Source organism: Liolophura sinensis, unplaced genomic scaffold (genome assembly GCF_032854445.1).
Source record: "Liolophura sinensis isolate JHLJ2023 unplaced genomic scaffold, CUHK_Ljap_v2 scaffold_15, whole genome shotgun sequence".
NCBI classification, from domain to species: Eukaryota; Metazoa; Mollusca; class Polyplacophora; order Chitonida; family Chitonidae; genus Liolophura; species Liolophura sinensis.
This window is the reverse complement of record NW_027017954.1, coordinates 735520-747518: the sequence shown is the minus strand read 5'-3', so window position 1 is coordinate 747518 and position 11999 is coordinate 735520. Positions and strand designations below refer to the sequence as shown.

Sequence of the window (11999 nt, the reverse complement as noted above, 5' to 3'; positions counted from 1 at the left end):
AAGGACCTTTGCCTCTTACGCATCTCTCACAGCCTCTGATGTAGTCTTGAACACGTTTAGAGATTTCTGGGAACCAACAACGTTCACGAATCAGAAGTTCTAGGCGATCTGCACCCTGATGTCCAGCAGCATCGTGAAGGTCATGCATCACCTTTTCCTGTAAGCACATGGGTAAGAGCACCTTAGCACTTCTAATTCCATTGTTCCCCTTCACCTGGCGATACAACACACTGTCACGAATCTCAAGGCGCTCCCACTGCTTCAGTAGTAGCAGAGTTTGTTTCGACTCTTTACACCGCTCTGAAGGGGTGGGACGACGATCCAACTTCAAGTAGTGCTTTAGCCTTCCGATCGCTGGGTCGTTAGACTGATATTCAACCATATTCTCCCTGTTCCATCTTGGAAGTTCAGTAGCACTATCTGATGCTAACCCGGTGTCAGCAGGGTCAATGCTGTTGATTTGTACACATATGCTCCCCAATGCAGCTTCCCGCAATTCATCAGGGATAACATGATTCCTCAGTATCGTACTTGCTAAGTGTTCTACGTTATCGGGGTCTAGGGCATGTCCAGGGAGTCTTGAAAGAGCATCCGCTGCGATGTTCGATTTTCCAGACCGGAAACGAAACTCAAAATTGAATCCAGACAACTCATTAACCCAGCGTTGCTCTAATGCTGGCACTTTCGGTTTGGAGAGGAGATACGTAAGCGGGTTGTTATCCGTATATACGACAAACTTCCCTCCTGTAAGATAAGGCCGGAATTTGTCGCATACAGCCCACTTAAGCGCTAACAGCTCAATTTTTTGGCTTGAATACCCAGACTGTCTCTCAGGACGACGGAGGCCCCTAGATGCATATGCCACTACTTTCAGTTCACCATCCTGTTCCTGGCTTAGCACAGCTCCGATGCCACGATTACTGGCATCAGTTTCCAACACAAAAGGTCTTGTGAAGTCAGGAAATGTGAGTACAGGCGAACTCGTGAGCTTATCCTTCAGCAGCTGAAACGCTTTCTGACAGTCTTCTGACCAAAGATGTTTGATCAGACAGTCTTTCTGAAGTTTCCGGTGTCGTTTATGTTTCGATTCGCCACACTTTCCGATGACATCATACAACGGGGAAGCGATGGAGGCAAACCTTTGAACGAACCTTCGATAATATGATGCAAAGCCAAGGAACGACCTTAACTGCTGTAGTGTTTCCGGAGTAGGCCAGTTTGTCACGGCCTCAATCTTGTCCGGATCGGTTGAGACACCACTTCTAGACACGATATGTCCCAGAAAGTTAACTTCATGTTTGAAGAACGAACACTTTTCAAGGTCAGCCTTAAGCCCATGTTTTCGAAGCTTTTGAAAAACGGACTCCAGTCGTTCGAAATGTTCGGAAATATCACTCGACCAGATGATGATGTCGTCTAGATACACGATCAAATGTTCCATTAAGTCCCCATGAAACACATGCGTCATCAAACGTTGGAACGAAAATGGCGCATTTACAAGCCCGAATGGCATACGGTTGTACTCGTAATGTCCAAATGGTGTGACAAATGCTGTCTTATGACGGTCACTTTCTTCAACCTTGATCTGGTTGTATGCCGATCTTAAGTCCATGGTCGAAAAATATCGGGCACCACACATAACATCCAACGATTCTTCCATTCTTGGGATGGGATAAACATCTCGAACGGTCTTGCTGTTGAGCCGCCGGTAATCAATACATAGACGCAATTTCCCACTCTTCTTTTTGACTAATACCGGGGGAGCTCCATACCTGGATGTGCTATGTCGTATTATTCCCTGATTGAGAAGATCCTGCAAGTGAGACTTAACCTCTGCAACCTGATGAGGTGGTATTCTCCTATAAGGCACATTTACCGGAATTTCATCGGTAGTGTGAATGCGGTGCTTTATAGTTTGCGTCATGCCTAGTCCTGGAGAAAACACATCCTTATAGTCTTCAAATAACTGGTATGCCTTACTGAGCTCTTCAGGCGTTCCATCAAAGTCAGACAGGTCTGGGGTAACACCACTGGGACTGCAGTCAACAGCTGTCTCCACCACAATTTCATCAACACCGGCTGACAAGTTGACTACTTCTGCCACCTCACAGTCCTGTGTTCTACCCAACATTGTTCTAGGTGGTAACCAAATGTCCACATCAGTCACATTTAAGAGTTCAACATGTCCATTAGATAATGTAGGAGCTACCATTAACTTGCCTCCTGCAGGAGCTTGATTTAACGGTTCAATAAGAGTGAACTGTCTTGGCGGAACGCCATTACATTTAATCCGCGCGATAGAACATGCAGGGATTAATACTTCCTGATTATCTGGTGTTCGAACAATTTTAGATTTGTGCACTTTTGGCTGCTCAGCGGAGACTGACTGCACTGGAATATTCTGAAATGCAGGAACATGGCACAAAACATTCATACCAATTATGCCTGGTCTTTTAACATTAACAGAATCAGACCCAGGTTTATCTTTAAGTACCAGTACACCAACGTCATTTACAACTGTCTCACAAATTTTCACACTTGTGACCATATACCCTATATATGGCAAGTCAATACCGTTTGCAGCTGTAAGCTTTAAATTTAACAAATGGTCAATGGGTTGGTTACTCAGATATTTGTCATAGAAACCTTCTGTTACTGTGGTTACTTGTGAACCTGTGTCAACCAAACAAGACACGCGCTGTCCACCAATAACTGCATCAACTTCAGGACAGGTGCCTACTATGTGGCGTCATAAGCTTTGTGAACCAGACAATGAATGCTGAGTTGCACCACTTTCAGGGTTACCATTACTTTTAGCTGCACGCCTTTCTAAATCACGCTTCCGTTTACGACAATCAGCCTTAAAGTGACCTACTTTGTGACAGTAAAAACATGCATAATTCTGTGTATCATTACTAACAGCAGCATTCAATGGTTGATTAACATGGCCACTTGGTACCGTTTTGGGTTTGCGACTGAAACATATTAGCATGGATTTTCAACATTTGTTTGGTCAAATCAATTAACTCTCTTCCCCATGTGGGGGTTTCATCAACTTTTACCGAGTCCTGTTCAGCAGACACTTCCTTAATATGCACTTTACCAGTCTGTGATTCTTCACATTCCTCCAAAGCAAGTTGCCTCAGTTCCAAGAACCCAAGATGACGATTATCGCGTGTACGTCGCTTTAAGAATCTCTGAACGGCCTGGTTTCTGATACCCTCCACAAACTGTTCCTTAAGCCGTTCTTCACTTTCGGTTGAGTCAAGGTCCATTTTTTCCATCATTGACACAAGTGCATGAGAGTACTGAGTAATTGTCTCTGTTGCCAACTGAGTTCTGTTATAAAACTCCCTCATCTGCTGTGGCCTTGAAGCGCGGCGACCAAACACACTTTTAAGAATGTCAAACAAATCATATGGCGACTGGGGGTCTCTGTGACGAATTTCATCTTCAGCGGTTTCTTGAAGATAGTCTTTGAGAAACTGGACACCATCCTGGCCATCTAAATGTTGTGTTGACAGAGTTCGCTTCGCTCGCTCAATCCAGGAAGCAGGATCCTCTTTACCACTGTAAATTGGTAATTTAACGGGTGGGGGCAGGACAAGTCTAGTTTCAGGCAATGCAGTCTGTGTAGCACCTGACTCTTTGACAGCAGCGGCCAAAGTCACACGCAATTGTTCCATCTCCCTGCGCAGTTCCCTGACCTCGTCTGTTTCCGTGTTGGCCATAGGGACAGTTCTGTCTTTCCCTCTACCCTGGTTTTCTCGTATCTCAGCTTTTGACTTACTGAACTTAACTTTGCCTTTGTTTGTTTTCTTTCTGCCTAATCCCACTTCTGACACCAGTGTGAGGTCGGCCATGTTTGTTGCAGAAAGAATTTCAACCAAAACGCCAAATTCCGCCACACAGTTGTAACAGTTTATTCGGTTCTGAGAAACACCGGTGAGAGGAAAAAAACCAGGGGAGGTCACCCTGACCTGAAACGACAATAACAATACATACTATAAACCTTCCATGTATTTACCATACATAACATAGGCTTACACCCAAATATCCTGTACCTATATACTGTCCTAGAATACACTTATACCATATATCAACACTAACTTAATAGTCATGTACCATGGTGAAGGGTTATTATGACCGCAACCACACGGGTAACTTGATAATGACTGTATATGCTATGGCCATGGACATATATAGACGTGTAACAATTACAGCACGAGTATTTAAACCTGTCAGTGCTATACATTGTTCCTGTATTGCCACTTAATTATAGACCGGTTCCCACTCAAACAAACTGATAGGCATCTTATATTTTTTTACAGTGAACAAAATATTTTCAGTGTACAGACACAGAATAAAGCTAGTAGCGAATGACTAGTTGTGTAATCACCACTCCATTAATTACCAAGAGTGAAACATTTAACTTCGTCGGACCTTTCATTTTGGATCTACATATAATACCCATATTTACTGAATGTAGGGCTCGTAACATGCATTTGTCTAAAACATCCGTATGCATCTAAGAATACAAAAAATATTCAAACACATTTCTGAAATGCTATTTAATCTCTCATAACTCTCTACTAATAACTAACAGTAAAAGCAAATACTCGCTTAGGCGTTTCTGTTTTTCACAAATACTAACTAGACAAAATATGTTGCGCCGTAAGAACCAAGGCGTTGTGTTACTGAGTGCTCAATTACCGTTACATAGCGACACTCGGCTACGTATAAACTTTTGGCATTTACAACTCGCACGTTCACAGTTACAGTCGAGCGATTGCACTCGAAACATCGTTAAAACATCCTTGCATAACTAAAACGGTCATACAAGTTTACTAAGCTTCTAAAATAATATACATTACAAAGAAAGTTCAATTTACCTGCTGGTCAGTGAATCGTCATGCCGATGACGGTGCAGGGATTGCTGGGTATACAATTCCTACCTCCTTTTACAGAAAACTTACCAAGGGGGAATTAATCATACGCTAGACCTGTTACATTAGCACAAAATATAAACCAGACAAACTGAAAATTATTACAGCAGCATGTTGCAATATTCTTATCTCTCATATCGATTTCCTCGCTTATTTCGTCACATTTTCCGAGTACATGTAAATGTGTTAGGATTTAAATTGCACATTATTCTGTATCCCACGACGATTACCACGTACATAAAATATTACATGTATATCTAAATCCTATACCGTGGAATAAACATTCATGGTCCTATTTTAAGTTGGCATCACTTACGTGTACATCAGTACAATAACGACGATTACCACAGCGACCACCACAGCCACAGCCACACAGCCTATAACCACTCCTGTGTAGTTATAGTTGACGGCTACAAACGATAAAATACACATTTAAACAAAGCTGATATTGCTGATTTTATTGTCCTACATCGTAATTAGTTTTTTGGTGAGCAATGTATTATTTTGACGTTGAACATTTCAGCAGCACGGAAATGTCCATTTTGTGAACAAAATCGATACACAATGGCGATGTGGGACAATGCGTACACTTTGACATTGACAGACATATGCTATTAAAGTGAGACGTGTGGGGGTATTCCCTAGTGCGGTGCAACTTTGGCGCAATATGTTAGAAATTTAAGGTGGGACTGACTTTGAGCTGCGTGGTAAGTCACGTAAGCAAGAAAATATGCAATGGATTGTTGTTATCCTGCCTTCCACATGCAGACAATTATCTGTTGGAGGACTAAAACCGAAACAGCCTATAAATGAAGCGTAATCGGCAGGAAATGCTGATCTTTGAGATATTAATAACATTAACATACTCTTGTGTGTATAATCACTAAGCCTTAGGAATTACCTTTCGACATAAAATTATTGGCGACGTTCTACTTTCAGTTGAAATGTCACAAAAAGAGTGTATTTATATTCATAGAAAATCTTTTCAATGTATTGGTCATCAGATGTTTCCCAAACTGACACTAAAAGAGAATTCATGTGAACTGATGCTTACGTGTACAAAATCTGCCTTTATGTCTATCTGTACAACCTCCAACACATGCCCCACTGCTGCCGTCACATCCGGTTGGACCATTAAGACAGTTCAGACTACAAGTAAGTTTGCAGTTTTGTCCCCATGTGCCAGGGGAACATGCTGTCAAAACAGAATAACACAACATTTTAGGAAAAGAACGTTCACAGACCTTACAAATATAAAACTGTCTGGCAGACCACGACAATTGTTTTTACTGATAATTAGGACAAACATAATCATAATAACCTGAAAGGCCAAACATAAGTAGTTATGTTCTCTCCTCTTATATTTTCGTCTGTCAAATGTGTTTATAATAATATTATTATATTATTAATAATATTAGGTCCATGTTGGAGGTTCTCTAGACAGAGTTGTCTTTTCTCAAGTGATAGGAATACAGGAGCCCTGCAAGTTTTTGTTTATATGCGTATATTACTTTTGTACGTGTACCAATACTGGAGATTTATTTATTTATTTATTTGATTGGTATTTTACACCGTAATCAACAATATTTCACTTATACGACGGCGGCCAGCATTATGGTGGGTGGCAACCGGGCAGAGCCCGGTGAAAACCCACGTCCATTCACAGGTTGCTGCCAGAGCTCGGAGAGTGAAGATGAGAAACAAATGGCTTTTTTCACTCTGAGATAAGCGATAGGTCTTACACAAGGAACACGAAGACGCTTGAATATGTTCAATACATATATTTGAATAAAATACATATGCAGCAATCGCGGGCCATGCCTAGAACGCATGCGCACCAAATAGCCACTAAGCGGTATAAGTTGCCTATTGAATTAACATGAGACGGACGCATCAACAGCTTATTTCATCTATACGTCTCATGGTAGTTCAAGTGCCGCGATTGCAATATTAGTATGATCTTGTATAAAGAAAATATTAAAAAATGAAATACATTCAGTACGTTTTAGTCCCATTTTGACATAAAGTTAGACTCGATGCTCTCATTTAAGTCCATGTTTACTATTCAAATCTTTCACTTTTGAGACGTTATTGAGCTATTTGCTAGAAATCTGAAAACATTTGCCACGGTGTGTTACAACAGTACAATAATAATACCCTAATTATTGTGAAGGCCTTTGGCTACATTTAGATAGTTCCCTGATGGTTTGAAAATGAGAAAATATCAATCAAATCTCCAAAAGTCATAGCACAAATGGCTGGGAGCCAGATATAACCAGCTCCTCCCGTCGGGGAATTAGCCCTTCCCCAGAAAAAAAACGGAGAGCTGTAGTTTTAGTTGGGATTACACGCGGTACACACTGCTGGTCTGTGATTATGTCAACAGCCTATCCCCACAGGGCTCACCAGGTACTTGGACCCTGCATACATTGTGTAAGGCATTAGTTCATTCATAAGTTGCTGCTTAACACCGTGCTCAAAAAGTTGTTTAGTATCGAAATTCGCGGATTTATTACATAGGGTTATATGTATAGGACATGCATTAAACCCTCTACTCATGACATGTAAGAGCTTGGTTTTACAATAATCACAAAGACTTTCTCAAAAACATACCCTGCAGCACTAGATATATGTACAATCACAGCACACATGAGCTCTGAGAACTCACATTTTTAACTCACATCCAGGAGTTTTTGTTTTGGCCTTATTTTCGTAATTATTCCTAATTCTCTAACACTTGTTTTGTTTCTAGAGTAGTCATACTTTCAACAAAGCTTTCATCTCCCAAACGGTGGAGAAAAATGTCCCCTTCCCACTTTTTTTTCATGCACACGCTTTTCTCTTTCCAAAATAAAGAATTTTGGTAAACTTTTCAAGAAATTTATGGCTGTCAAGTATTGAACTCTCTGTCATGCGTGAATAAACTTTAACACTATCTGATTGCGTTGAAAATCAAAATAAAATATAAACAAGAAATAGTGAAATTAACATGTCTAGGTTAAACACGGCCATGGCTAATTGCCAGGTGATGTCATTACGATACATACATCCACCGCGGCTTTTTAAGTCTGGTTTGCAAATCTTCTGACAAAGGTCTGGGTTACTCCGGCTTCCTCCGCTCATATACGTGAGAAAATTCTTGAGCACGTTGTTAAAACACTGATCAATGAAACCAATCCTTTGACACAGGTAACAGCTATAATGTACACTACGTCATAATTGCTCTAACATGCAGTAGACGTATCACAAGAATGGTGTTAAAGATTCTCTCTCTGTTTTGTCTGGACTTAATTAGCTTTGATTGATATTAATACAGCTGTTAATTAATAGCAATATGACAGAAACGTGTAAGTCTAGGACACATGTTGGTAAGACGGGGACCACACATAAGTTCTGGGCCCAGTTGTTCAAAAGTATATAATAGCAGTTAAGCCCGGTGTTAACTTTAGTCAGGGTTACTGTGCATTTAGTTTTGTATTGGGCCAAGATCAGTATTAACATTTATGCCTGGTTTAACTTTTACTGCACTTTTAAACAACCGGCCGCTGGATACACAGGTACGCAGAAGTGTGTATTATCACGACAGTAATGAGATACACTGATATTCCTTGTGTACATATGGCCAGTCACTCTCACAGAGGTGTTGGTATAATAAGACTCAACCGGAACTACTTGTACATCACTCCGCGCGCCATATAACGCACAGTCCATACTTACCCCACGTAAAGAATGAAGTGTAAACAATGAAGATCCATTTCGAAAAAAACAAAAACACCAGTCTCCTTAAGAATTTTTAAACAATAATACATATAAACGATAAATAAATCTGGTTACATGCAAGAAAGAAGCATGTAAAATATTTTTGACTCCCATTGACAGTTCAAACCAGAAAATCCTGGTGTGTATCTGGGATTACCAGGACAGTGCCCGGATGTAGTGTTACAGCTGTTTGGTCCACGTGCACACGATCCACAGGTCTCGTTACAGTCTGGGCCGTAAGTACCTGCTTCATAGGCTTGATGCAAACAGAAGGGAAAAAGAAACATTATTATAAGTTGTCTCCTGTGTCAAAGAATAGGCGATCTGTTAACAAACAAAAAGTGACATTTATATGTTGTACTTTGACACAAGAGCATGTACAAGGCAAAAAAGATTTGGACTTCACCACTTGGTAAGTATACCCCTTGAGACATATTGGAGCGTAAAGCTGTAAACTCAACATCCAATCACTTAAAGGATGTGCTAACTGTCTCAGCCAAAAACCTAATGCATCTCCCAAATACATTTAGTCATGTGCTGTCTTTCACATTAATTAACGCATTTGGAGGTCCTGTATTTCAGGATAATGTATCCCTTTATATTGTACCAAATCCTACACACTTACCTGTCCTGCACCTGTTACACATGTAGCTAGTATCACATATTGGCTTGCCTCTCTCTTGTACTGAATCTTACATACCTGCCTATCCCTTACATGTTACCCATGCAGCTTCTTGTGTTTTATCTCTATTGTACAAATCCTACACACTTACATATCCTGTACATGCTACACACGCAGCCAGCATCACATCTTGGATTCCTTTCTGTCATACTGAATTCTACGCACTTACCTGTCCAACACTTGTTGCGCATGAAGCCAGCATCGCATCTTGGGTTTCCGTCAGTTAGAGGACATCCCTAGTGACTTTATCCCGTTTATCGGCCCAACAATAGCCTCAGCTCTTTTGACAATGTTCTTCCCATCGACCATCCACACATTCTGCGAAAGTCATAGAATGACGTGCAGCTGTTTTACCCAGACGGAACAGTTTGAAATATTACACAATAACAATGACTTATTGACGTTGGGACAAACCAAACCAAGCAGCGCTTGAAGAAAATTACTGTCCTGTAAAAAAGTAATTGGATTTCAACATGCTACTTCACTTTTGTTGATATATTTAACATGTAAGAACATAACTATAATTATATAATTAAGACGTGTTGAATAGAGAGTAAAATCACAGCACCGACGACAGTGTGATAGTTGGCAAATGCTTACACGTAACTAATGAAAAACAGCGTCTTGTCAATTTGTCTCAGTCAGGGCTTTTATTCTGACTGTTCGTGTAAATGCATAAATAGTAGCAATTTAAACAGACCTTAGCACCATGACTTAAGCAGAATTAGGTATAAAATGCAGTACGTATATATCTGTGGGATGTCTGTCTGTTACTATGTTTATTACTCAACATTGTCGTTGGATCTAAAGAAAGGAACAGAAAGTCTTGACGAGAAATCTTATTCGGGCCTGTTTCTGTAGGAGGCTATCTGTACCGCTTTTCTCACTCCCTGATAGTGCCTTATAAGAGAAAAGGGCAAAAGCAATTATTCCAATATTGATAATATGAAATATCCGTATTTGGACCGTAGTATACCAAAGGGTCCTGCATTTATGGTGTATAGGCCCCTTACATACCTCCCATTGCAGGATTTGTTAGACACTGTGTAAAATGTGATGACTTCAATCTACGTCGCCAGTGTTTAATTAAAAACTAATGTGTCAAGGATACATGAAACGCCTTCATCCGTTTCGGGAGCGGTAGATGCAGAGTCAATCCTGGGTCGAGTCACACCTAAGACCATAAAAGAGGAGGTTGTACCTTCCTCGCTGGGCGTGCAGCATGTGCAACGACTGGTTCCCCCTATCAGTATAATGGCTTGGGCGGGGCGGCTTACTTGCTTTCGGTAAGGCGTCTCCTACCTCTCACTCACTTACTCACTCACTCAAACACAATCACTCTAAGTCTATAAAGTTTTGTGATATTTACAACACTCTTGTTGGCAAATATGGACACAGCGTTCAGGGTCTCTGGGAATATAAGCCCTAGTTGTATCGAAGTCCGCTTATGGCCCGAGGCCAGGGGTGTATAAGTACCGAACTGGGGACTGTATAAAGCTTGATGATTGTAACATGAACAAGATGATTTTATGAATAGTTGCAATCTAAGCGTAACTTAATGACCCAGGAACCTTTCATCAATGTGGTCGCTGTTATTTCAAGTCCAGCTCATGTTTGCTCCCTCTACGAACGTACGTGGGAAGGTCTGCCAGCAACCTGCGGACTGCCGTGGGTTTTGACGAGCTCCGAGCGGTTTCCTCCCACCATAATGATATTCGCCGTAGTATCAATAAATATTTTTGAGTGAGGCGTAAACACAAATTTATGGGTAGAAGAGCTGACTGCATGGCCTGAACCACAGCTCTCTGCCATGTAAGCACCTGACACACCTTTCGACTTACAGCCGTTTGCCGAACCAGCCAAACCTTGGGTGGTGACTTCATCTAGTTAGTCATTGCTGAGATATTGAACAGATTAAAAGGCCCAGTCTATGGGCAATGTATAAAAATATACTAAATATCTAAGCCGTATAAGTCAGTTTCCGTCTTCGAAAGGCATCAGATCCTATTTTTATAATAACCACTGGTCGGGAACCAGCAACAGAATAACGGAATCTCCCGCGATTTTAACCCAAATTGACAGGTCGTAACTTGCCGTTGGTCGTCAAGTTAGGCCGTACCCATTACATGTTCCCCTGTTACAGAATGGTACTGTTTTTTTCATTGCACATTTTAGAGAATGGTGTTACGGTACATCTAATATAAAGTGTCTTTCGCACGGTGATCCAGCACTATAAATATATCGGCACTGGAGGCGACCAGTTACAAGGAGACACCGTCGTATTATGAACGACATGGTGTTGAGCGAACAAATAGGATAAATCCTAAGAAACAACGGGATCCACTCATGTTTGTGTTCAAGCCTTCCACAAATTGAAGTTTATCTTTGTTTAACAATTATGATTCACAGCGTTTTTTGTTGTTTCGATATCAAAGATTTCACATTCAATAATAAGAAATGTAATTATTATATTGTAACCTCCACAACACTCAAATAACGATAATTGCTTTTATGTCACTAGAATCAACGCATCACTAAACAATGAAGAATAATATCTTTATTGCGAATACTGAGTAGCCATAGGCGACTAAAAGATGGAATATCAGACACCA

General features: G+C 40.8%; 1 protein-coding gene across 1 annotated transcript; it reads right to left on the bottom strand.

Moving 5' to 3' along the window:
• Positions 1-2939: 2939 nt before the first annotated feature.
• Positions 2940-5004, bottom strand: LOC135481303 (uncharacterized). The gene has a single exon (XM_064761149.1). It carries the CDS (start codon positions 3861-3863, stop codon positions 2940-2942), a length of 924 nt encoding a protein of 307 aa, XP_064617219.1. The 5' UTR covers positions 3864-5004.
• Positions 5005-11999: the final 6995 nt, after the last annotated feature.

Excerpts from the sequence above, each read along its gene's own strand:
- LOC135481303 (XM_064761149.1), bottom strand. The coding sequence starts at position 3,863 with ATGGCCGACCTCACACTGGTGTCAGAAGTGGGATTAGGCAGAAAGAAA.